Genomic DNA, 26,175 nt, shown 5'->3' on the forward strand with positions numbered 1-26,175 from the left:
CCGTAACTATAGCTTGTGAGTTCTCTTCTTATATCTCGTGAATGCCAGTATGAGCTTTCTCTTTCTATCACTCCTTCTCTTATCCTCGTTCACCAACACTCGCCGAAGATTCTTTTGTTTTCTCAGAAAACCATAATTAAAGAACGCCGATCATAGATAACGGGACCTTGTCGGTTAAATTTTGTTTTGTAGCACCCTGTAGATGAGGGATGCTTGTGAATGTGAGAAAAAGATATTGTGACAAGGGATTGTGTTAAAATGAGCTATAGACCGACCATTTTTTTGCTGAGAATTTCGCGACGGAAACAAGGCCAGTGGAAGTTGGGAGATGAGATTCGAGAACTGAAAGTTTAAAAAAAAATGATAACATTTCTGACATGGTTTTTTTCTGAAAATTTTAAATTGTTAAGCAGTCTAAATATTTCGATCGTCCAGATCTTAGACTTGTAAAGTTTTCATGATTTCTTTTACTCTGATTTAAAACCAACATCATAATCCCTATTTGGTACGTTTATTTCTAACACATTTCAAAACACAATCCAATCAAGCTTGCTTGCTCGCAGCCTTACGACTCATGTTCCGGGCCACCTCTTCAAAGCCTAGACTAAAATTGAGTGGCTTCATGTTGAGTTGCGTTCCAAACAACTGCCGCAGCGCATCACGTGCCGCTTCATCGATGGCCGTGTCCACATCTTCCCCAAAGCCGGAACCAACAAACTGCTTGTTGCAGTAAATCGCCACATTGTGCGCGGCTAGCAGGGTATTCTTTCCAACCAGTCCAATCGAGCGCGGTTCAGGTTCGCCAAGCTTCTTCTCATGGCAATATTCCTTCAACAAATCGAGCGGCCTTTCAATCGTCCAATACTCGTTCACGTCTTGCTGGTTGAGCTGAGTGCAAATGAAATCACGAACAAAAAGGAACGCCCTTTCATCTCCGGAAGATCGCTGCAACGCCCCAACAACAGCCTTTATCGTGTCGGCTAGCAGCGTTTGATCAACGGGGAAGGTCGCCGCCAGAATAATGTCCTTTGTGCCAAGATGGCTCGAAACGTGCGCCAAGCTCGCCTCCGACGTCAAGTGGCCAACAATCGCACCGATTCCCTCCTGTGGAAATTTTGGCAGCGCCGTCAACAAAAACGCTTCCACGTACTGGTTGATCAAACTCCCACCCAGTGCAATCAACTCTCCGTTGTCGCTCAGCCCCAGTTCCGGCTGCTCAATGCCCACCTCGGCCTGCTTCTGCTCTTCTTGCGCAATGAACGACCGGTGGGTAAATGCTTGCTGCAGCAGCTTGGCGTCAAATTGCTCCGAGAGGCGCCTCCCAAAGGCAAACAGCTCCGCGTTGTAGTTCCAGTCGCTGTGACCCGAGCGGGATAGGGCCGCTTCCGGACCCATTTTCTCCCGGCGGCGCTTCAGTTCGCGAAGTGTGGGCGCAACCCAGCGGTGGATTTGCCGGGTTTGGTTTGCTGGAGAAGTTGCGGATTTTAAGTTTGAGTTTGATGTTATGCGGATAGAATAGATTAAAACTTACCAGCATGTATGGACCGAGGAAGTGTTCTCACGAGAATGCTTGAGAAATTTACAAAAGACATTTTTACTTGGCCACTATTTGAACTATTGAAAAAAATAAAATCACGAAAATGTGCACCAAATCGTGCATGGATTGTTTTGATTTTGTAATCGGCTCTTTGACAGCTGCTTGAACTTGAACAGTGTGCCTCATTGACCAAATTCTGCCATTTGAAATTGTCGGCACAACTCGAGCACGGAAAACAAGTTTGCTGTGGAAGTCAAAATGTTTGGTTATGCTTGCCAAAGGCAAATACACAGGCAAACATGCATTGATATACCAAGATCGAAACATCAATAAATGCGGCCAAGCCTATTGCTTTAAATTCATCGCAGAGATTATTCGTTGCTCTCAATTAAATTAGAGAAGTCATGTTTAAACAACGAACAATACTTGTAAATATTTTTAAACATTTTTAGAGAAAAATCGAAAAGCCTTTAAAAAAATCAGTCTTTAAATTTATGTTACGATAATTATACATGACGTTCGGACAAATTCTGCACAATAAATGTTTTAAAACATTTTCTCTGAAAATATAACTTGTTTATTGCTTTAAAAAAAACTAGGCTAAATCACTTACTTGCACCTCTGCACGACTCTCCTCCAATCACCCCGAACCGCCCGTGTCCGAGATGAGTCGTCCGTCCTTGTCCTTCAGCCGGACGCGCCCGTTCGAGTACCGGCTCTCTTGGCTGCCATCCGGATAAAGAAACTTTATCGTCCCGTCAGGATAAACGCGCCGCTTGTGCGCCCGGGTGTGAATCTCGACCTGCCCGTTCGGCAGCGTAATCACTTTGTCGTCGTTTTTCTTAACAATCACGGTGGAACCGTCCGCGTACTTCCACTCTTCGGCAATTTCCGCGCTGTTGGGGTTCGTGGTGCGGATGGAACCGTTTGGGAAGTGCACCTCGGTGGAACCGTCCTTGAAGCGGTGCTCGGTTTGGCCGCTGGAAGCAATTTTGAAAAGATTTTAGACTTTCAGAATTGAGCAATTCTCTACCAAAACCGGAAATGGATTTTATTTGTATTTTTTTATTTGGCTCAAACTTTGTGGGGGCCTTCCCTATGACCAAAGAAGTTATTTTGTGTCATTGGTTCACCCATACAAGTCTCCATACAATTTTGGCTGCTGTGCATACATAAATGGTACGTAAATATTCAAACAGCTGTTCAAAAAAGGGCAACTGAGAAATACGCAATTGAAATTTTTCGATTGATTTCTGTGTTTCTACGTACTAAAGCCATTTTTTATGTACAACGGTAAAAAACACGATTAAAAACCATTTCTTATCACTTTTTTTTCTTTTTAATGCATTTTTGTTTTTTTAACAAGACAACATTTTTTCTATACAGCGGTTCAAAGAAAAAGAAACACAAAACACAGCCAACCATTTTCTAATGGTCGGATTTTTAATGTTAAAGCATGAAACATTCGTGAAATTTTCAGAACTTTTTTAAAAAAATATTTTAAAAATTTTTAAATCAAGACTAACTTTTTAAAAGGGCCAAACATTGAATATTTAAAATGCTTGTCCTGATAAAAAAAATTTCACGAATATTTCATATTTTAACAACAATTTTATCAATTGTTTTTTGCATGAAATTTTTTTTTTTTTTCAAAAATTCATAACTCGGCGGAAGATTTTTTTGACCATGTTTCTCTATAGCTCAAAAGTTGCGGATTTTTGTCCCCTAAAACATTCCAAAAATCTCGAAAATCAAAAAATACGTATTTTTCACAATTGAGTTTTTGTGAAAAAAAGTTGATTCAAAAATCTGCATTTTTTTCTGTGTAACAATACCTACAACTTTGCCGAAGACACCAAATCAAGAAATTCACTCAAAAGTTACAGCTGTTTGATTATTTACGTACCATTTTTGTATGAACAGCAGCCAAAATTGTATGAAGACTTGTATGGGTGAACCAATGACACGAAATAACTTCTTTGGCCATCGGGAATAAAAAAATACAAAAAAAAAAAAATAAAAATGGTCGAAATCGGCCGATTTCGTAGAGAGTTACTCAATTTTAAAAATTAAAAATATTATAATTTTAGAATTTTTAAATTTCAAAAATAAAAATTCTAAAAATTATAGAATTTTTAAATTTAAGAATTTCAAAGATTTAAAATTTCATGATTTTAAACTTTTAAGATTTTAGAATTTTAGAATGTTAGAATTTTAGAATGTTTAAATTTTAGAATTTAAGAATATTAGAATTTTAGTATTCCAGAATATTAGAATGTTGAAATCACAGAATTTTTAAATTTTAGAATTTTTAGATTTTAGAAATTTAGAATTTCTAAATTTAGAATCTTAAAATTTTAGAGTTTTTCTTAAAAATGTCCTTTAAGCTATTGTGATTCATATGTTTATAGGACCCTTTAAAAATCGAAAAACTTCGTCTTAAGGCCCTATACGGGTAGCAATCCAAAATTTGTTGCACCTCTTACAATTTAAGACTTAGAAAAAAAGAAAGTTTAAAATTTTGGTTTCAAAGGATTTTAGAAGTTTTTGATATAAAGAATTTATTTGTTTATTTAAAAAAAATAGGTTAAATTAAAGAATTTGACTAAGATTTAAAAAAATATCGAGTTTTAGAGTTTAGAAAGTTGTAAATTTTCAAAATTCTGATTTTATTTAAAAGATTGTTTTATATTTAACTAAAAATAATTTAAGAATTTATATAATTTTTAAACTTCTTGAATCGAATGATTCTAGAAAAAAAGACATTTTTGAATTGAAAAAGCTTGAATTAAAAAAAAAAATAGAAGAAATAAAAATTTTTAACGAGAAAATTTTAAACTTTTCTCAATTAAGGAATCTATGAATTATTTGAATTAAAGAATTTAAAAAAATGGAAATTTAGATTTTTTTATCGAGATATTTTAAATTTAGTTCATATAAGAATCAGTGAAATAAAAAGATAGAACCAAGTTTTTTTTTTATAATCGGGGAATTTAGTCTTTTTTAAAATAATTTTTGAATTCAAGTATTCCGAATTTAGAACATTTTTGACTTGAGGAAGTGAGGAAAAAAAAGATAACTTACTCAGGAAACTCCAAGATCTCCAGCCCGTCCAGATAGGTCGTATGCCACGTATTAGTCTCAAAATAGTAGTACTTCGTCGTGCCCTCGCTCATGTTGGTCTCCTTGATGTCCTTGTTAAAGTATAGCATTCGCATAACCAACCCGTCCGGCGAGATTTTCTTCATGTTCCCGTTTGGATACCAAATGTCCCGGCTGCCGTCCGCATTCACGACTTCCTTTTTCAGATTCTTAATCAGTTCGGCCGTTTCCGGTTCGTTTGAGGTTGAATTTTGTTCGGGTGGATCGGGATTGCTGTTGTTGAACAGGCTCTTTTTACTTTTCGCCTTGAAGTACGAGGATTTTGACAGTTCAAGCGTTTCGCAGCCGGACACTTCGTCGGAACTATTTTCGTGGTTTTGGTTTTCAACGTCGCTTTCGCTGCTTTCAGAGGAACTTGGCTGTCTGTGCGACCTCGGATGACTGACCACTTTGGCCGTGGCAACCTTCCCAGTAATGTTCTTCTCGATAACGTCGATTTGCTTCATCTTGGAAGGAACACCTACTTTTCGAGGCTTTTCCGGGGATGAATTTCGTCGCGAATCGCTCGAGCTTTGAGGTGGTCCTGCTAGTTTAGCAATATTTTTGTTGATTTCCAGCAACATTCGGCTGTTGTTTTGACGTTTGAGTCGAGCGTTTTCAGTCTCTAGCTTTTTGTTGTCCTTCTTCATAACGTCCAATTCCAGCTGCGTTTCTTTGAGATCCTTCTCCAGACTTTTGATTTGCGATCGGAAACGCGCTTGCGACGACGCGTGTTTCGCTTCCTTCGCCTTCATCTCCTTCTGCAGGTCGACAACCTGTTCCTTCAACCTCAAGATTTCCTCCTTCTCCTTTTTGGTCGGCCTCATCGCTTCCTTCAGCGCTTTCTGACGTTGATCTTCGATCTTGACCCGTTCGTCGTGGAAGTAAACTTCCATTTTGATTCGCTCGTCGTTCAGCTTTTCCATCATTTCCTCCCGTTCGTGCTCAAGTTTGAGTTTGTCCAGCTCGTGTTCCTGCTTCATTCGTGTCAGTTCCGCATTCTCTCTCCGGAAGCTATCAATTTCCGTCTCCAACTCGGAGAGTCGCTTCTTGAGCAACTCACTCTTCCCTAGCATTTCCTCCCTGATGCGATTCTGGTCATCATTTTCAGCTTTTTCTTCCGGAACCGAATCGTCAATCGGATTACGTCCTGCCTTTTCCTTCGGCGTCGACATCCGACTATAATTCACCGTTTGCAGGTCAAGATCCGTTTCGTCCCGCTGCTGCTCCGACTCGTCCTCGCTGGCAAAGCGCACGTGAATCCCGCCTTCCCCATCCGTGTCCTCATCCTCATCGGAAGATTCGCTGTCCTCTTCCTCCGGTACAAAATGTCTCCTAGGATCGGGAACGGGTCGAATCTCCAAGCAGCGTACTTCTTCCGGTTCCACTAAGGGTTTCGCCGGAGTTGCGGGAACCAGCGTCGAGTCCATCAGGGCCAGATCCGACAGGTTGATGCTGTTCTCCGAGAGGAGCCTCAGCAGGGCGCTGGCATCCGAAGCGACACTTCCGTTGCCGGTGACCAGACGCTGCTCGAGGAATTCAAAAAGGTTGAGGTCTTTTAGTTCCTTCAATTGGCGAAGAAGGGAGGCGTCGTCTTGGAGTTGTTGCTTCCAGGGAATGTTTTGCTCGACGAGAGGTTTTTCTGCAAAAAACGGTTATTTTCAGTATAGTTCAAGGTGTTCAAGAGTTATTTTTTCATCGTAAAATGTCTTCTGCTATTGACAAATTACGACAAAGCTTTCCCTGAATGCCAGCAAAAAATAAATGTTTGTAACATTCTAATTTTAATTCTTTAAAAAACTCTTGAAAAAACTAAAATAAATATTTTTTTTAAATCCATGTCATTTAAATAAAATAAAGCTATGAAAAAAATATATTTCTTTAATCTTTGAGATTCCTAAAATTCTTTACAATCAACAAAAAAAAATTGAAATTTTTAAATTACGATTACATTACATTCTTTGCATTCTAAAATTTTTAACATTTTTAAAATTGTAAAAAGAAATCTCAAAATTATAAATAAATAAGAATATTTTTCTATTCGATTTTTGTTTTAAATTATCAAAATTTGTAAAATTCAAAAAAATAATAACATTTTGAAAAAAATAGGCTTCTCTAATGCTTCCTATTGAAAATTTCGAAAAAAAACATAAAATTTGGAAATATTCCTCAAATATTTTAAATTATTTTATTTTTCTAATTACTTTAAGAAATTATTAAAAATTAATGATGTCCTAGCAAATTAAAAAAAAAAATACGAAAAATATCAAACTGAAAAAACTGTCTCTCTTTCTTATGAGTGAACAAAATTGTAAAAAGGCGGGTTTTGTAAAAAATAATGTGTTATATATTCTAAAAAAATATTTGAAAGGCGCTTCCGATGAGCTCAAAATTTTAAAATCTAACAACCCTGTCAAAAATAATAAGTGTTTGATAATTAGTTTATATCGACGGTAACATTTCAAAAGGCATCATGTACATTTTTACACTTTCTGGGTTATTGTATATTCTGAAAGTACTTCTAATAAGCTACCTCTCCACCAAAAATGAGCAAAAGTTACTTCAGTAAAGTCTGTTTAATCATGATCTTAAATAAAGAAACATACACAAAATCTCTGCCATCAGCAGTCCCTGTTTATATAGCCCTGTCAACCTGTCATCATTAGAACATCTTATTTTGCTTTTATATAAAAATGGTAATTGAAAATGGATGCTCAACATTCAAATGCGTTTTTCTCAAAACGCATGGTTTGTACATGATGCTTTTTGAAATGTTGGCATCGATATATGATTTTATGATCGGATACTGCTATATAGGGAACACACAACGCACCAGATGGATTGAGTTAAATTGTCACGACCAGGGTTACCAGATAAATCTGGGAATGCCAGATTTTTCCGGTGTCAGCCAGAATAAAGATTCATCCTTCACAGTGCCAGATTTCGCCAAATTTTTCACTTCATGCCCATTTTGAACAACTTTTTGATTAAAATAAACGAATTTAGTTGAAAATAGAAAAAAAAAGTTTTCTTAGAAATAATGTAAATTACACTTTTTTTTATATTAAATTAATTTAAGGGACCATCCACAAACCACGTGGACACTTTTTTTTGGTAATCTCAACCCCCCCCCCCTCCCCTCGTGGACAATTGTCCATACAAAAAAAAACTTTTTTGTATGGAGCGTGGACAATCGCCATACCCCCCCCCCCCCTAAAGTTTCCACGTGGTTTAGGGATGGTCCCTAACCTGAACTCTAAATTTTTTGTTTTAAATTAATTTTTATCCTCCCTCCCCTTCACTATTGAGAAAGGTTAAATTTTGGTCTGCCAGTTTTTTTTTACAAATTTTTGATAGGTACTTTGCCAGATTTTCCGAATTTTGACCTGGTAACCCTGCCACGACTGCGCCGGGTTTGTTTATGTCACGGTTTTGCGATTCAGTGAATAGAGATGAAAAATTCATGTCAGCGTCGCCGATTTTCACCCTGACATTCTCAGCAGTGGTATTGGTAAAACAAATAAAATCTTGTTCAAAAAATATTAATCTTAACTATTTGAAAAAGAGTTTAAAATTTCTAAAATCTTAAAGAATTGTTAAAAAAATCTTACCATTGATTGGCTCGGAAGGTCTCATCTTGATCGATTCAATGCTCGGGAGAAGACTCTCTTCGCTGAACGTATCCTCGGAAAAGCTCTCATCAACTGTTTCCGATGGAACTTGTGGCGCTGGCACTGGAACCGGAACTACCAATTTCTTCTGTTGAACCTTGTTGATATCTAAGGCCACCTTGGGAGAACTGCTCCTCTTCTTCCGGACTTCTTCTACTGGCTTAACTTCCGCTTCCTTCACCTTTTTCACGTCCTGCCCGTTTGGATTCTTCTTCAGCGCCCTAATTTTCGCATGGTTAGCGTATTTATATTTTGGAAGATTATCTAGCTTAAATACGTTAGGATCAACTTTAAACCTGGCTTTAAGGCCTTCGCCACGCTTCAAGAACGGTCTCGCCGGAACCTTTCTGGGCTGCAGGTTGGTCTCCTCAAACTCGCCTTCTTCACTTTCGTACTCTTCGTAACCATCCTCCGGTTCCTGCTCCGATGGAGGAGCTCTCCCTTCGATCCCGAGAATCGTGTACATTTTCATCTGTTCCTGGTTGAGAAGCTCGCGTTGGGCGATTTGTTTTTCAAGTAGAACTTGTTGCTGTTCTTCCTGCCAGAGCTTCAGCTGCTCCAGCCTGGCCAGGATGCTGCGTGGCGAGTCGGCCATGGAATGTGGTGTGTTAAAACTTTTGTCACAAAATAAACTAAAACATTGGACAAAACTGCGTTCTTCTAAAAACAAATTCCAACCGTCGACTGTTTATTTACACTTTTGACAATTCGTTGCCGCGGAAGCGCGCACTCCTGTCGGCATAAATCGTTTTTGAGAGAGTCGGACTAATTGGAAATTTAATTTTCATGGCGTTCCCCTCTCACTGAATCAGTAAATTGGTATTAGTTTCAAAATATCTGTAACACACAAACGACGGACGACTGACAGACTTTCAGAGTTTGCCGAAGATACAAAATCAATCAGACCAGTCGACCAAATCGACCCAAAAATTGCCTGCAAAAATGTATTGAGACTTGTATAGAGTAATCTACGTGCGTATGTATTGCGTGTACGTACACGATTCTAATCAAGAAATTCAAAGGGTCATCGTGTTCCTTAGCAGCGTTCCCCTATAAAATCTGTAAAACTATTTGCCTCGATGTCTGGCTACACTGCCGCTCTTTCTCACGAAATCAAAAGAGAACGCAAAACAAAAACAAGACGTGACGTTCGAAGCGAAATCATTTTGATGTAAAATATCAGACATAAACATTTCCCTGCTGGCTGCTGGTCGCATAAACCGTAGAATATTCCGGAATTCCGTGTTTGGTGCATTTGTGTTCTGTCCGGAAAGTGGTTTCAACTAAAAGTGTAACAAGTTGCTCGTAGAATTTTCGGGAACTGTGTGAAATTTAGTTTTCCCGTTCCAAGCATGTCATCTTCGCCATTTTCACATTCCGCCTTCTACCAGGGAACCAAAAAAGTGGCCCCTTTGAAAATCCGGTAAGCTGGTGCTTTTTCCTAGATTTTAATTATCTTTACGAATCTCTCTTTTTCAACAGCAATCCGAGCATCCATCCCTCCCAGATAATGCCGACGCCGAGCGGAGTGCCGTTTAATGTTTCAGATATGCCGTGGTCCTTCAACGGAAACAGGACTCCTGGCCAGCTAATGGAGTTCAATGCGGTGATTAGACCGAGTCCTTTGTCGCAGAGTCCACCGTTTGGAAAGTTTCAACCGGCTTTGAGTCCAGTGGCCATGTGTGAACTACGTAAGAGGAAAACCGAACTAGAACCGATGCCAGTGTAAGTACCTCCCACATCAATGGCTAATTTCCAGTTGTCTACAACAGTTCTTGTTGCAATCCACAGACCTCCGAAGCAGTTTCTCACGGAAGAAGCAATGGCATCGCACCTCAACAACATGCACCTGTCGACAGAGTACACATCACATGGCGGTAGCACCAACTCCGGCGGCCTGTCCCCGTGCTCCTCGCTCGATGACGACATGTCCCTGGGGGAACCGGGACCGGGCTCGACTGCGGCAGCCGCGGCCGCTGCCGCCCGCCACGTCTACATGTCTCCCCAGGAACTCGAGGATCGGCTTCGCAAGGCGCAACGGATTGCCGTCTGCGAAGAGGTTCGCAAGTTGGACAATCGAGCGGAGATCCTGCCGAAGGTCCTGCTCGAGCGAATCGAAAAGCCGTGCACGGCCCTGGTGCTGTGGCAACCGCCGGCGACCCCGCTGGAACTGGCCACGAAGCTGGGCACGGTTCAGGAGCAAAAGGAAGAAGCCGAGCGCCGGACCACCGAAGAGATGATGGGTGAGGACGAACCGCTTCCGGATTTGCCGGAGTATGACGATGATCTCGACTTTGAAGTGAATAATAATAACAACAACAACAACGCCGCGGTGGGCGATTTCAACAGTATGGACATGGAAATGTAGTTTAGAGTTGTGCACGATTTCTTATAGTGAAGAATGAGAGGAAGGTATGAAATTTTTCATGCACGAGTTTTTTTTATATATATGGATGTTAGAAGGTAAGATTTAATTTGGTAAGCGAAATCCAATCGGTTATGTTGATACTTTTGAACGCGAACTTCGAAAATATAAATGGTAATAAGTTTTACGCGCAATTTGCCTAGCCTTTTTGCATCATCCGAAATCCTTGTGATAATTAAAGAAGTCCTTTGCATAGAAACATCGCTCGGATGGCACGTTGAAGGGCTCTGCAACGCCCATTTCGGGCCAATTTGATGACGACACCAAAGAAGAGAGAATCTTTTTCACAAAGTTTAAACTTCAAGAGGATGTAATCACAACAACTGATCAACAAAGTAAAAAATCGTGTTAATTTGAAAATTGATTTTTGATGTTTTGTTTGACAATTCTTTATATTTTTTTCCGAAAAAAATCAGATTTTTCAAAAAATCATATCTTTTGTACTGAATATTGCACCATCCTAAACTCTAACGTGAAAGATGCTTTTCAGTCCCCAAAAACATATCAGAAATATTTCGATAATAAAAAAAATAATTTTGTGAAATCAACTATCAGTGATAAAAAGTCAAAAACATTTTAATTTTCTTGAAATAAAAAAAGTTTTTAAGACATTTTAGATTTTTTGAAAAATCTATTTTTTTAATCCTTGAAATTTTGTAAATAGCTATCACAAATTTTCAATGTGATTTCTCGTTACGTTGTTGGTGACATTTACAGGCGTATCATTTTTCAATAAAATTGAATAAATTAAGCAAACTAAGCGTACTTGTTTATATTTTAGCTCTATTTTTCTTTAATGTTTTGGGACCTTGAAAAACATCGAAATGGTCAATTGTGAACATAAATTTAAGAACCACTTAAGAAAATTAACAATTTCAGGCCTGATGGGTCATATATGACCCAAAAATCTTTGCAATTCCGCCGTGAAACTACTTACTTTTCCTGTCATTCTTGAACGACGAAATAGCTTACTTTTCTGTACCAAAAATAACAGAATCGAATGGCAACACTTTTCAAAATAAATGTTGAAAAGTTCTACTTTTCAGCACTCAAATGGGTGCTGAAAAGTTGAACTTTTCAGCACTTGTTTCGAAAAGTAACACTTTTCAAAAAAAAAATGATTTATTGACATACATGAAATACATGAAAATTTTACATAAAATTTCACTCAGGAATTGCAAAAAATGTTGTATGGAACTCGTTGCAAAACTTGATTTTTTCAGCACTCTTCGTATTTATCCAACTCGGTGAACCTCGTTGGATAAATGTACGACTCGTGCTGAAAAAATCCTCTTTTTAAAACTTGTTGCATAAACTACTATTTTTAAACCAGCCTATCCAGGTTTTTAAGCGAAGATGGCGTTCCAATGTTCCTTTTCCTTAATGTACTAGTAATATCAAGTCTATTTATCATTCGCCTAATCTTTTTTGATTTTATTGCGAATTTATTTATTTGAATAATTCTTTATCTGTCCTATAAATTATCATTACTATAATCTAAGCTTGTTTTGTATCTCTATTTATTAACTATTGTCTAATTTTACATCTAATGCATCTAGCTTCTCATTTTTATTCTTCAAAATACGCTCATCATTCTCTTACTATTAATACTTGATTCTATAAAATAAATTCTCTTTTACTGTCTATTGTTTTCAATCTTCACCCTTTTTTCAAACAAGTGAGGTTTGAGCCCTTACTAAATTTATGGAATGGTGAAAGGATTAACACAAATATTACTATTGTATTTTTGGTAAACTTTTATAACATGCTTAGGACCAAAAATTGTAACAAAACACCGTGACAAAAGAAATAGCAACAGATAAACAGACTGAACAATAGGGAAGATTTCAGGAGAAAACAATACACAGTAAATAACAATAAGTTTTTGAATTCAAACTAAAAATAAAACATTTTTTGCTTTAATGATAGTTGATAGGCACACTATAAATGGTTAGGCGCTTATACTTACATCAAACCCTACGTAATGTACCACCCCCGGCCGAGTTAAAATGCGTAACCGGAAAAGAAGGTGTGCATGCCTGGCACGAACACTCAAAGCGTGTTCTAGCGTGCTGCTCGTACTGACTTAGAGCAAGGGTGAGATGTAGGTGTAAGGGCAGTGCGTGTTCGTCGGGAACCTAGTGCATAAGATCGGCCAAGGCCCGTTCTTACACTGAAAATTGCGAATTGCGAATTGCGACTCGTGCTGAAAAAAATCCTCTTTTTGAAACTTGTTGCATAAACTTCTATTTTTAAACCAGGCCTATCCAGGTTTTTAAGCGAAGATGGCGTTCGAATGTTGAACGACCGAAATGTCAAAATCGCGCAGTAGCACCAACATTAGAAAAAAAATGCGGCTGTCATGCCATGGCACACTTTTTTCGTAATGTTGGTACCGCTGCGTGATTTTGACATTTCGAGCGTTCAACATTCGAACGCCATTTTTGCTTAAAAAGCTGGATAATTTTCGTATGGTCTCTAAAATCATTTTTCTATCAACAACTAAAAACATTTTTTTAATTAAGGCTTATGGCCTATCTACAATCACTTAGCTTAGAACATCTAAGTAAAGTAGTTACTTAGGAAAGTCTGCAACTTACGTTCGTCATCCACAATCAACTTAGAAAACTTGCTGGGCTGATATACGTTGCTATGCAGTTGTTTGTTTACCTTTGATATGGAAACGTCAACTTACCGTATATTTTGAAATTTTCCAAACCAAACGTCAGTTTCTAATTTGATTGCTTTTCCATTGTAGAAACTCAGATTCATTTCCATTGATTCAAATTCCTAAGCTAAGTGAAATTTTCTAAGCTAAGTGATTGTAGATAGGCCATTAAAAGAGTTAACAAGGACATTAGTTCCGTTGTGGTTCTTAAAATCCTGAACAAAATTCACGACTTCATAAATTTTCTTGAGAGTGCTTGAGAGTGCTGAACCACATAGGTGGCAGTATATGCACTTCTGAAAAAACGGTCAAGAAAATTTTTAAAAGGGCATCGGCTGCGAAGTAAGCCAGAAAGACGGAAGAAAGGCCCGAAGAAATCGTACTCTCTCCTTTGTTCTGCTGTTCGTAAACCAATTTCTTGACCCCTTTTTGGTGAGGTGCGTATTGGCCCTCAACTTGGATTCGTTTTAGTTGCTTAAATTGATTTTTGGTTCTACTTCGCGGAACATCCACTACACAGAAAAAAGTTGAATTTTGAAAGGTTGAAACTTTGACTGGTTGGATATAACCTCTTTTTTTTAGTTACCTAAAATATGTGTAAATGTGAACCTGATGAAAATTCACCAGTGTCTGAAAAAAAATTATCTAATTTTCTGTGTACCAGCAAACCTTATGAAAAAAAAAAATAATGATTTTTCTCCGGACTGTTCTCTCCTCGGTTCTCTCTGGGTTACTCTGTGTGGTAACTAGGGTGGTCCAAATCTGGGCTGCCTCGGGGCAACCACCTGAAATCAAAGATGGACCATCACTACAGAAAAAATGATGGTAATATTCATCAGGAAATGGTGACCGATTTTGTGGCAAAACATATTTTTCTGCGTGTATCGACTAGTATGACAAAAAAACTTTGCTGACCGTTCCTCTCAAAAGTGGCATTTCAGAATGTAAAGCTAGCAAAAATGACAATCGGTTGTGAGAAGGGAGCAGTGTCTCGCATTTTTGTAACGCGCCGCAAATTTTCGTTTTTCTGAATTTACTGAAATATCATCAACAATCACGTCCAGTTGTCTGTACCCCGTGCATGAGCTGCTTGCTGTGTATAACCGGGACTAGAGAGCCTATATGGAGAGGCGAAATGTCACTCTCAGGGTTCCAATCGAACTGTCAAATCGGGGTTCCAATCGAGCAACAAGATCATGCAAGAACAAGGTCGGAATCAATTTAAAATAATTTTGACAAAAAAACGAGACTTATAACAATCACAAGTATTGTAAAACTGTTGTTGATAACAATCTGGTAGTTTTTGTTATGTTTATGCTTGTTCGGTACAAGAAAAGTGCCAGCACCAAAGAAAAACTACAAGTTTTCCAACCTTAAATTTGAATGACCTTGGTTGTTTGAAATTTCTCCCAGAACATTTCATTTCCCTATGTAGGTCCCTAACCGGGACCGGTTTCGCGTTCGCTGTGCTATGCGTCGCTCATTGGGCCACCAGCGCTTGAACGGAGTGGACGCACTTCCATACGGCAGCCGCTTCCCTAGCTTTGTGTATGGCGCGCGCCGGGGAGAAAGAAATGTCGAAAATTATAACAAACTAGCGAGAAGATCGAGCGGTCGGTCGGCAAGACAAATAAGATTCTCCGGGGGATGGTGAGCCGTCCCAACAACACAACGGCAGCCAGCCTACTGTGCCACTGCTAGGGCGGAGAGCGATTCGTGAGAGAAAACAGCGCTTGGTTTCGGTAGTGTGCGTGACGGCGGCAGGCAAGAGCCTCGTGTCGGTATACAGGTGCGATCGCAGTGTGCGTGTTGTCGGCGCGGACCATTTGCAAAGCTGACAGCAATATGAGGTAGAGCACCACAAGAGTGAGAGAACGGCAGTCGATGCGGAAGGTTGTGCTTGTGATTTTGCTGCTGGTGCCAGCGTAGAAAATTAATCGAGAAGAAAAAAATCGAGAGAAAAAAAAGTCCGAGAAAAGGAGTGGAAAATTGATAGGCTAGGCGCTGTGTGTTTTAAAGAGTTCTGGGCCCCCGTTTTTGTTCGTGTGTCCACCGTGGTTGGCAGGTTTTTTGGGGTGCTGCTGGGCAGAGCCTGGCGTGTGTGTGACGTGCAAAGTCACGGCATACTGCGTGGATAATGGTGTGAAAAGAAGTGGTAGACTCGTGACGACGGCAGAAAAGTATAAAGTAGCTGAAAATTTGGTGTTCGATCGACCGTTTTGTGGCTAAATTCCGTAGCGCGGCTAGAGCGTCCGAGGCGCGTGGGTCCGTCACACGGCGGAACGTGCTTGAGGAGTGTGTGTGTGCGCACCTTCCCCTCCTGCCTGCCAGGTGGAAGTGGACCACCACCGGAACATCCCCAACAACAACATGTCTGATAAAGTGTCGATATCGCCATCCAAAAGTCGGAGGCAATTAGTAAGTGATTGTAATTGTAATTGTAATTGATTGTTTATTTGTGACGAGAGCCTGTTAGTTTACAACTTTTTATCAGGTTAAGGAGGTAACTTTAAGATAGAAAACGGAAATAAATAAACCAACAAAATGGTTCCAAATAAAGCTAAAAATCCAAGTTAGATGCGGAAGGCTTAAACTAGTTGTTTAACACAGCTTTTAAACGAAAATAGCGTTGTTTTTGTCTTTGCCTCGATCGGCAATCCGTTCCAGCAAGTGGCTCCGTACACCAGTACACTTTTCCCACTGGAAGTAGTGTGTCTGGGGATGATGAAACAGCGCGCTCGTTCCAGTTGTCCTCGCTGCACGTGCTGCTGGATGTACTCGGGAAGGCTGCCGTGGTACGCTTGCCGCATGAAGCAGCAGATCCTTAGGCGTTGATTGGACGGCAAATCCACTCCCAGGATGTTGTCGCGAACAGCCGCTGTTGTGTCTCGTCGTCGGAGGCCGTAGACGAACCGTACGGCCGACTTGAAGCAGCGATGCAGCTGTCCTTTCAGTGCAGCTGACAGGCCCGGAGTGTAGATGATATCGCCGTAGGAGAAGATCGGCATCACCACCGCTTGCACCAACTTGAGTCTAGTCTGCGTTGACAGTACCGAGCCAAACCGGCGGAAAGTTCGTAGCACATTGTACGTTTTCATCACCACATCGTTCACTTGAGGCTTCCACGTCAGGTTCCGATCCAATTTGAGCCCAAGGTTGACTACGGTCTCCGACAGCGGAACAGTTTGTCCACAGAAGGTGATGTTTGTTTGTGGTTCGACGATCCCGGTCTTGCAAAAAACGATCGCCTGGGTTTTTTTCGGGTTGGGCGCAAGCCAGTTTGCGTCTGCCCAGCGCGCTATCGCCTCAAGATCTTCGTTGATGGCCCGTACAAGTGTGTCGACATCAGCAGATGGACCGGAAGTGTAAACTTGTAGGTCATCGGCGTAAAGATGATAGCTGCATTTTAGGGTCGATGGGAGGCTGTTTATGTATAAGCTAAACAGCAACGCGCTGAGGCAGGAACCCTGCGGTGTGCCGTCGGGGACATCGCGCTCTCCTGACAATGTGTCTGCGAGCCGAACTGATTGTTTCCTTCGCGCAAGGAAGGACGATATCAGATCGCACGCCGCTCGAGAGAATCGGAATTCGCTTTGCAGCTTCGTTCTTAATTTTGGTGCTTAACGCAATTGAACGCGAGGGAGAAATCCACGAGAACCATTACGGTGCAGCGACCGTTGTCAAGATTCTCGTATAGGTCGTGGGTTACCTTGGCTAGTGCGGTGGTTGTGCTGTGTCCTTTCCGGTAACCAGATTGTTGTCCAGCCAGCAGAGGAGCGTTGGGGTTGTCGAGGTGTTCAGCGATCTGCGACAGCAATATTTTCTCCAACACTTTTGAAACCGCTGGCAGAACGCTGATCGGCCGGAAATCCTTCGGCTGGGCTGGGTTCGACTGCTTCGGAATGGGGGTGATGATGGCCTTTTTCCAGCACTCCGGGAACACTTTGGTCATTATAATTTCGTTGAACAGATGCGTAAGGATGGGAAGCACAAATGGACACAACAGCTTGATGAAAGAAATCGGGATATCGTCCGGGCCGGTAGCGTTTGTCTGGATTTCGTAGATTTTCCGGCAGATTTCTTCGCCGGATGTGGCTCGAAAAGTGAATTCATCTGCACCGTGGTCGATTTCTGTTCTGTGCGCGGGTTCGGCTGGATTCTCTTGGCGTGCTCCTAGCAGCTGACGATGACCGTCACTGAAGAACTTGTTCAGTTCGTCGGCGTCAGTTCCTTCGGCAGCTTGGTTCTTCTTGGCGTTGTTGTGAATACCTTCTCTCCGCAGATTACACCACAATGTTTTAGCTGGCAGGTTGGCGTCGAAATGTTGATCAGCGTAGCGTTTCTTGGCGGCAAAGATGAGGGAGTTCGCACGATCACGTTTCAGGATGTAGTCTTGCCACTGGTTATCACCTCTGACTCGGTTGGGGTTACGGGAGTAGAGCGCAAACGCCAGGTCTCGCAGTGCCACAGCTTGCTTGATGGTCTCGGAGATCCAGGGGGTTCGTTTATCGCGAACAACGATGGTTCGCTCTGGGGCGTGCTGCTGCAGCAGATCCGTTAGTACACCGTTCAGCAGAACTGCTTTCGCGGACGTGTCCTCTGCTTCGAGGATAGGTTGGAGATTTCTGGCTTGAAAGTCCATTTGCAGCCGCATCGGGTCGATGGCACGTAGGTTACGAGTGCGCACAGTCTGCGGGGCAGATCGCGGCATCCTGACGTTCGAAAGCAGGTACACAACCTCGTGGTCCGAGATAGCATTGCCGGTGCAGGTCTTCGATTTGATCACCGATCCGGGAGAGTCGGTTATCAACAAGTCGATAGTGGTTGATGTGGTCTCGGTGATTCGTGTCGGTCCGGTTGGGAGGACTGTGAGATTGAATGCGGCGTTGATCCGGGAAAGCGCAGCCAGATTAACGCTTTGTTGAGGTGCAGCCACATTGATATTGAAATCGCCGACTAAGAATAGTCGGTCAAATCCAAAGTCGAGAAGGTCGATAAGAAGTTTTTCGTAGGCTTGAGCAAAGTGTGGGTTCGTGCAGACGGGGTTGTACAACACCACCACGCAGATGTTGAGGTCGTTAATTTTAGCTTGTACGGCAAGAAACTCAAATCTCTGGCTGATGGGAATAGCTGGGTCATGTAAGGATCTAAGGATTGGAGTGGCTTTGATCCCTTTCTGCACGTACAGCCCAACACCACCACACGTACGCGCACCACGCCCACGGCCAGTCGGCAGTGAGTGTTTGATAAAATTATAGGCTGGGACACGGATTGGACCAGCTGGTGAAGATTGTTTAAGTTTGGATTCCGTGACACCGAAGAAGTGGTACTGCGCCTGTGATGGTTGTTCTTCTTCTTTACTCCTCCTCCCCCTCCACTTTTTCTACCCAACGACTTCCCTCGAAGGAGAGTCACGACGACGACGACGACGACGGCGGTGGTGTGGTGACGGTGACGGGCAATGTAGGAACAAGAAGAACAAGAAGAAACCCCGAATCCAGTTCTGGTCCCGAAATCAGCAGCGGACGGAAGAACAGGCGAAAATACGCGTTTCTTTACGGGAGGGTTGTTTAGGTCGAGAGGATGCAGAGAGATACAAAAGAGACGAGATTATCAAGTGCATGCTGATTGAGCTGCGAGGAGGTGGCGAACGTTTCCGTCAATGTGGGTCGTGCAGACGCCATAATGGAAAATATATATACTGCCCATAGGGGGAGCGGGCGCGAATTGGCCAATCCGCTTGGGACCTACGAAAACCTTTCAAAAGATCAAAGCCATGATCTTGGAAACGATCAGGTACAGGACCGCCGCTACAACAGATCATAAAAATAATAAAAAAAGGCAAAAACTTCGATCCACCATCATCACATGCATTGCGGCATTTTCGACCGAGAGAATGATTTCATTCATTTTTCACCATGCTTCGACGTCGACGTCGTCGTGCGAGTCAAGCTCCGCAATGTAAGCAAGCTAGCAAGCAAGGAACATACACGACGATGAGCTGCTATACAGCGAAGCTGTGAAGAGTAAACGAGCAGAGGCGAAAGGCAAGAGAGCAGCAAAAAAAAGTAACGCGAAGCTTAGCTCGAACGAAACCAAACGACAGAATGCTCGAGATATTGCTGAACTCGTCCAGAACACATCCATCGGTGTTGGCGAACGTTAGAAAACTGAACGCGGCTCTCTACTGGTAGGAGTTTAGCTCAACTCTGTGACTGTGACACATACAGATTCAAGCTACCAAAGAACGAGTGAGAAGCCGAGAGCACCTACACTTGCACATGTACGAAGAGTCGAATATTTTGCCAAATCCGAGTGGGGCAGTGTTGGAAAACAGTTGGAGTATCGTAATCCTGAAAAACGTTGAACATACTTGAACGTTTTCGTTGAATCAAAATCTATCAAAGTTAAGGTTCTCAACAACAGTTGGAGTATCGTAATCCTTTAAAATCGTTGAACAGTTTGTCGAGATCAAATCTAAAAAAAAAATAATGTTCTCAACATACATCTCCACCAAAAGAAGCACATCTGGCAACCCGGGAATCGCTCGGCTCACCCGGCCATTAGGTCAGGTTGTCTCGACGATGCACAGCAGCCGCGGAATCACTCGCCATGCAGCAAGGCGAGGAGCAAGACGATGTTTGAGTTGGCTCCGCAGAACATCGCGCGGCGTAGCAGGTTGATGAGCCGGCCTGCACACGAGAGTACTCGCAAAAGGTCGTATACGAACGAAGTAAATAAAAATATTTTTCGGTTTCGTCATTCTCCGAACTGGAAGCGTCGACTGGACGCAAGAATGAGGGGCGAGTTCGCGCCGAAAACAGAACCTGCGTGATGTTATTGAGGGGGTTATGCCTTCAGATGTACATGTACAGGTCTGCAGGTAAACTGAGAATGGAGTAAATGGAGGAGCACTGGACGATGTGAGAAGAATGCCGATTTGTTTAGCACTGTCGAATGTAAAGATTGAAGCCACGAATTGGTGTGGCAGGAGGTTGAGACCAATTTCTGACATGGCTGGTGGCAATTATCGGGTTTGAATTGGAGTTGGATTTGAGGAAAGTGAAATGTAAACATTGATATTCCCCGTTCTATGGATTGGTAAGCAAAAATGCTAACCACTGTGCCATCACGGCTTGGTGAGCTTTGACTGGAATTAGGAATACTATTACTACCAACTAAATACGTGCTGGGTCTTTGTCCATTTGGCAAGGACCCGGAAGTTCTGAATAACGTTTAAATCCGATTGATGCAAACGTTCTTTAGGGCGGGGCTTGTCGGTTCAAGCTGAGGTACCTCGCGCACGGCTAGCCTGCGTAGAAATGGGTCACCGAAGCTCGGCAGAGCTAACACTATCCAAATGCCTATGCGAGTTATTTGCATGTATAGAATGTAAATCTAAAATACATGGAAACAACTCAATTTGTAAGAAGCGGCCGCGTGGCTCCGTTTGGTTGGTTGCACACACACAGTGAAATGTAAACATTGATTACGTGTGCTCACAAACAAGTGTGTTATATATATTATCGAAAAGGTGGGGATGGCAAGAATTGGAAAGACCGGTTCGTTTCTGTTGGATCAGCGTCTTGGAAGTCAAAAGAATTTTACCCACACCACCATCCGTCCTTACTCCTCCCAGAAGTCTCGAATTCAGTGGTCGGATTAGCATGTATTCACAACATTTCTTCTCTCAAACAGCGTGAACGGAAGCAACGCAAGCTGTACTCGGAAGAGTGGGCCCTCGGCGATGATGACTACGAGGGGGCGCGGGGCTTCAGCGTGGCCGAAAAGCTGGAGTCGGCCCGGTTTGCGCAGTCCGGAATGGTGCGCGAGATGAAGGGAAGCGATCTGACCGTTGGGTAAGTGGGGATAATACTTTGTACTTGAACAATCAATTTATGGAAAATGATAGTATAGGTTTGCAATAAAGGGGCACACTTACTGTGCACTCGAAAAGTCATTAAGATAAGACAAGGGGAGACGATTAGCGAAACGGTTGTCGATGTTTTCACAGTAAATGAATCTTGAAGAAACAGTATTGATTTGATTGCCACCTTTTCCAACTCTCTTTACAGATTCCTACAACAGTATGGCTTCAACATACCGCTGCTGTTCAAGGAAAAGACCGGTCTCGGTCTGCAAGTGCCATCACCCAACTTCAGAATCAACGACGTGCGGATGTGCGTCGGATCAAGGCGGGTCCTCGACGTGATGGACGTCAACACCCAGAAGAACGTCGAGATGACCATGAAGGAGTGGGAAAAATACTACGAGGATCCCAACAAGAAAAAGCTGCTGAACGTGATCTCACTGGAGTTTTCCCATACGAAGCTGGAGAACTACGTCCAGAGCCCGAACATTGTACGTCAGATCGATTGGGTCGATGTGGTTTGGCCGAAGCAGCTGAAGGAATCCCAGGTGGAGGGAACCAACGTGTTGAATGAAATGATGTACCCAAAAGTGCAAAAGTATTGTCTGATGTCGGTGAAGAACTGCTACACCGATTTTCACGTGGACTTTGGTGGAACGTCAGTGTGGTACCACATCTTGAAAGGAAGTAAAGTGTTCTGGTTGATTCCACCGACGGAGAAGAACCTGCAGTTGTACGAAAAATGGGTGCTGTCTGGAAAACAATCGGACATCTTTTTCGGTGATACCGTCGAGAAGTGCGCCCGAGTGTATCTTACTGCTGGTAATACCTTCTTCATACCAACCGGATGGATCCACGCCGTTTATACGCCAACAGATTCGCTGGTGTTTGGTGGAAATTTCCTGCACTCGTTTGGCATCGTGAAGCAATTGAAAATCGCGCAAGTCGAAGACAACACAAAGGTACCGCAAAAGTTCCGGTATCCCTTCTTCACGGAAATGTTGTGGTACGTGCTGGCCAAATATGTCTACACCCTGTTGGGTCATTCACATTTGGAGGGTGAACCCGGTCGTGAAGCTGAACTGGTTGACAAAAGCCACGTGCATTTAACCCATTACGAGCTGTTCGGATTGAAGGAGATCGTCATGTATTTGTACGACTTACCACCACAGAGGAAGAACGTGCCAGATTTGATAAAAGACCCAGTGGCGTTGATCAAGGACGTGAGAACCCTAGTCGAGCGTCACTGCAAGGACAATCCAGAACAGGCAATCACCGGAGTGCCGGTACTGCACCCCGATCTCAACAAGAGCAATAATACGTATCTCCGCGAGCGTTACGAGTACTACGCCGGCGAAGGCATGAAAACGCCCGGCCCCAACGAAGAAGAAGGTGAAGCGTCACAAGCTAGTCAAGAGGAAAACACACAGGACATGATGCCACCAGCAAAGCATTTAGCAGCACCGATTGAGAGTGGCTCGTTGGCCCCACCGAACCCCCAAATCGGTACGGACGATCCAACGAGCAGCAACGGAGTAGGATTGATGGCTGCTCCGTCGAGTCAGCAAGACGATGATCGCAACTTTGTTTCGCCACGACCTGGCGGACCGGGGGCAATCCGTGGACCGTACAAAAAGAGTAGCGGCAATAACAGCAGCGGAGGAGGAGGTGGCAATCGTTCCGGTTCAGAACGCCGGGATGGAAATGGTCCTCGAAGAAGACGAACGCGCTGCAAGAACTGCGAAGCTTGTCAGCGATCGGACTGCGGCGAGTGCAGCTTCTGCCTGGACATGGTCAAGTTTGGAGGTCCGGGACGGGCGAAGCAGACCTGCATGATGCGACAGTGTTTGCAGCCGATGCTGCCGGTAACGGCACAGTGCGCGTACTGTCATCTGGACGGATGGAGACAGGCACCGATAACGGCTCCGGCACAGGCCAAGCTGCAGGCACAAATGCAGGAAGGACCGTCGGCGCTGATGGAGTGCTCGGTTTGCTACGAAATATCCCACCCTGATTGTGCCCAACGGCTGGCGCCAGAAATCAACGGTATCGTCAACGAGGACTTGCCGAACAGTTGGGAGTGTCCGACTTGTTGTAAATCGGGCAAGAACACTGACTACAGGGTAAGTTTATTTGATTAGCTTCAAAGTAGTGTTATTCTAACGCTTGCAATTCTTCACATTCTAGCCACGCCACTTCCGGGCACGACAAAAATCGTCCGACATTCGGCGCTTGTCAGTCAGCAGCGATGCGTCCTCGGTTCATGGGGACGTGGGCCGGATAGGTGGCTCGGTTATACAGCCGCCGATGAGTAGTACGACGGCGGGTAGTGGCGAGATGTCCGTGGTGGTTGCTCCGCGCTTCCAGAATGACATGTTGTTTGATTTTGCCTCGTCGGGCAGTGCAGTCATCGTGGGTGGAAACGGTGGGAACATCCTGCTATCGCGAAAGCCGAAAATAAAGGACGAGGACATGTCCAGCGGGTCGGAACAGGACAGTCAGAAGATGGCAATGGGTGGGACTTTGATGCCGAACAGTGTACCAGTGAAAATGGAAATTAAGGAAGAACCAATGGACGGTGCAGGACATAGCAGTGGTATTGGGTTGAAAAGTGGAGAAGGCAGTGTCGATGCGAGACACGCTTCAGGAAGTATGGTGATGCCGAAGCGAAGAAAGAGTGACGATGGAAACAGTATGTGTAGCAGTGTGCAGGACTCTGTGGACATCAGTGAGCCCAATCATTCTCTGCCGAGGAAGAAGTCATCGCTCAGAACGCAGCTTGCCCATCAGATTCACAGTTCGTCGACGAAAGCAATGAAAAAGCCGCTGTACCCGGTGAGGCCGGCACACGTGCACACGCCCGTTCTGTCCCAGCCGGGAAATTACGCACTGGATCCGACGTGTCTGCTAGCAGTATTCCGTTACCTGCCCCCGGAGACCCTGGCCGCCTGTTCGTTGGTCTGCAAAACGTGGTCCAACATCTCGGTGGACTCTTCACTGTGGAAGCGCATGAACTGTGCAGAGTACAAACTCTCTCCTAGTCTGCTGACGGCCATCGTACGCCGCCAACCGGAGCACCTGATAATGGACTGGATCGGGCTGGGCAAGCGGCAAGTCACGTGGTTAATTTCGCGAATGCCAGGTCTGAAGCATTTATCCCTGCAAGGAACACCCATCCAGGCCGTGCTGGGCCTGCACACGTGCATGTGTCCGCCGTTGCAAATTCTCGATCTCAGCTTTGTAGCCGGACTGAACGATTCAGCGATTCGCGACATCCTAAGCCCCCCGAAAGACTCCCGTCCAGGGCTTGCCGACTCCAAATCCCGCCTCCGCAATCTCAAAATGTTGAAACTAGCCGGCACGGACATCTCGGACGTCGCCTTGCGCTACATCACCCAAGGCTTACCCAGCGTGACCCACCTGGATCTGTCCTCGTGTCAACGCATCACCGATGCAGCCATCGCACAAATCGGAACGTCTCCGGCAGCCATCAAAACCTTGATCGAGCTGGATCTCAGCTGCTGCAAACTGATTACCGAGCTGTCCCTCGATCATCTGGCCAAGTGCGACGCCCTGACCAGGCTCGACCTGAGTCACGTGCCGCAGGTCACCACGCAGGCCGTCATCAAATTTGCGTCTACTTCGAAAAATGACCTGCAACTGCACGACATCAAGCTGGTCGACAAGCGAAAACCGGCTCAGTAAACTCAGTTTTGATGCCATTTTAGAACACTTTCACTACTATTTTTCTCTTCAAGAAGCATAAAAGTAGCCTGATAAGAGCACACAGACTAGTTGAGTGAATTAAGAAATAGAACGTGTTTTTGTTAGAATTTAAACTTTACAACACATACACACAAACAAAAGCCAAAGACTACGTTTTAAGTTGCAGAAGGAGTAACAAAATATTCTTGTTTTCCCAACATTCAATTATGTGTACACACTGTATTAATTGTAGATGGACGTAAAATAATAATGAGTGAAGCTTTATGCACCGTAAAATTTGTTCAAGTGAAAGATTTCCATTTTCCGCAGCATGCAATTCAGAGTAGGACGACGAGCAGATGCTTCAAAAGCATATGTATTTTAGTTTTTTAACGCGTAGACAACAGATTCATTGTAAGCACAGAGGAACCACAATTTAAGGTAAAACGTTTATTTTGTAGTGTCGTTTATTCTGCCACTTTTCGCATAATTTATTGTGATTTTCATGATAAGAAAAAAACATTAGCAAGACATATATTATGTGTTTTAGTTGAGGAGCTTTAGTGAGAAAACAATTGTGTTTTTTTTATCCGAGTAGAGAAAGGTAGAGTAGTGAGACAAAAGCGTGCAATTTATGTAACGTTTTCTATTACGATTATACAACACACACAAAAACACAATAGATGTAGGATAAATAGTATCGGAAACACCCTCGTTCTTGGCATCTAGAACTTGAATAGATCATAGTTTTATCTTGAGCTGTATTAGAGAAGACAACTATTGCTGTCATCAGTAAACGTTAGATACAAAAATGAACACACACACACACAATTCTGACGTGAAATTTATCTATTCAACCAGAAATATTGCTAATCGTGGAGCCCACTATTTGTAAATAAATTCTAAAAATAATTGTGATCGAGAGTGACTTTTGGTATTTTTTGAGAATGCCTAAAACATAACCCTTTGTCCCAAAGGCAAACTCGCAAACGAAGCAAAATGGGCAAACTGTCAAAAAGTGCGAGTTTGTTCGTTTATCATTTTCTAATACCTCCTACTCCTACTAATCAGTAATCAGTTCTACAAACTAAATTTGATTGAAAATTGAGTGATCAAAAAGACAAATTCATATGCTTAAATTTTGACAACACTAAAATA

General features: G+C 42.9%; 4 protein-coding genes across 4 annotated transcripts; 2 read left to right on the forward strand and 2 right to left on the reverse strand.

Annotated features, from left to right (window-relative positions):
• Positions 1–492: 492 nt before the first annotated feature.
• Positions 493–1,695, reverse strand: LOC6040478 (39S ribosomal protein L44, mitochondrial). Its single transcript, XM_001849812.2, has 2 exons — positions 1,532–1,695; positions 493–1,466 (listed from the first exon to the last, which is right to left on the reverse strand). The coding sequence occupies exons 1-2, from the start codon at positions 1,590–1,592 to the stop codon at positions 544–546; spliced, it is 984 nt and encodes a 327-aa protein (XP_001849864.2). The 5' UTR covers positions 1,593–1,695; the 3' UTR covers positions 493–543.
• A 386-nt stretch (positions 1,696–2,081) lies between these two features.
• On the reverse strand, positions 2,082–9,059 carry LOC6040479 (myosin-7). Its single transcript, XM_001849813.2, has 3 exons — positions 8,290–9,059; positions 4,622–6,320; positions 2,082–2,517 (listed from the first exon to the last, which is right to left on the reverse strand). The coding sequence occupies exons 1-3, from the start codon at positions 8,942–8,944 to the stop codon at positions 2,178–2,180; spliced, it is 2,694 nt and encodes an 897-aa protein (XP_001849865.2). The 5' UTR covers positions 8,945–9,059; the 3' UTR covers positions 2,082–2,177.
• A 423-nt stretch (positions 9,060–9,482) lies between these two features.
• On the forward strand, positions 9,483–10,908 carry LOC6040480. The gene is made up of 3 exons (XM_001849814.2): positions 9,483–9,772; positions 9,832–10,074; positions 10,141–10,908. Exons 1-3 carry the CDS (start codon positions 9,702–9,704, stop codon positions 10,715–10,717), a joined length of 891 nt encoding a protein of 296 aa, XP_001849866.2. The 5' UTR covers positions 9,483–9,701; the 3' UTR covers positions 10,718–10,908.
• Positions 10,909–15,116: 4,208 nt separating this feature from the next.
• Positions 15,117–25,941, forward strand: LOC6040481 (jmjC domain-containing histone demethylation protein 1). Its single transcript, XM_038260244.1, has 4 exons — positions 15,117–15,860; positions 21,141–21,301; positions 21,518–23,435; positions 23,500–25,941. Exons 1-4 carry the CDS (start codon positions 15,813–15,815, stop codon positions 25,015–25,017), a joined length of 3,645 nt encoding a protein of 1,214 aa, XP_038116172.1. The 5' UTR covers positions 15,117–15,812; the 3' UTR covers positions 25,018–25,941.
• Positions 25,942–26,175: the final 234 nt, after the last annotated feature.

The sequence above is a fragment of the Culex quinquefasciatus genome, chromosome 3 (assembly GCF_015732765.1).
Source record: "Culex quinquefasciatus strain JHB chromosome 3, VPISU_Cqui_1.0_pri_paternal, whole genome shotgun sequence".
NCBI lineage: Eukaryota > Metazoa > Arthropoda > Insecta > Diptera > Culicidae > Culex > Culex quinquefasciatus.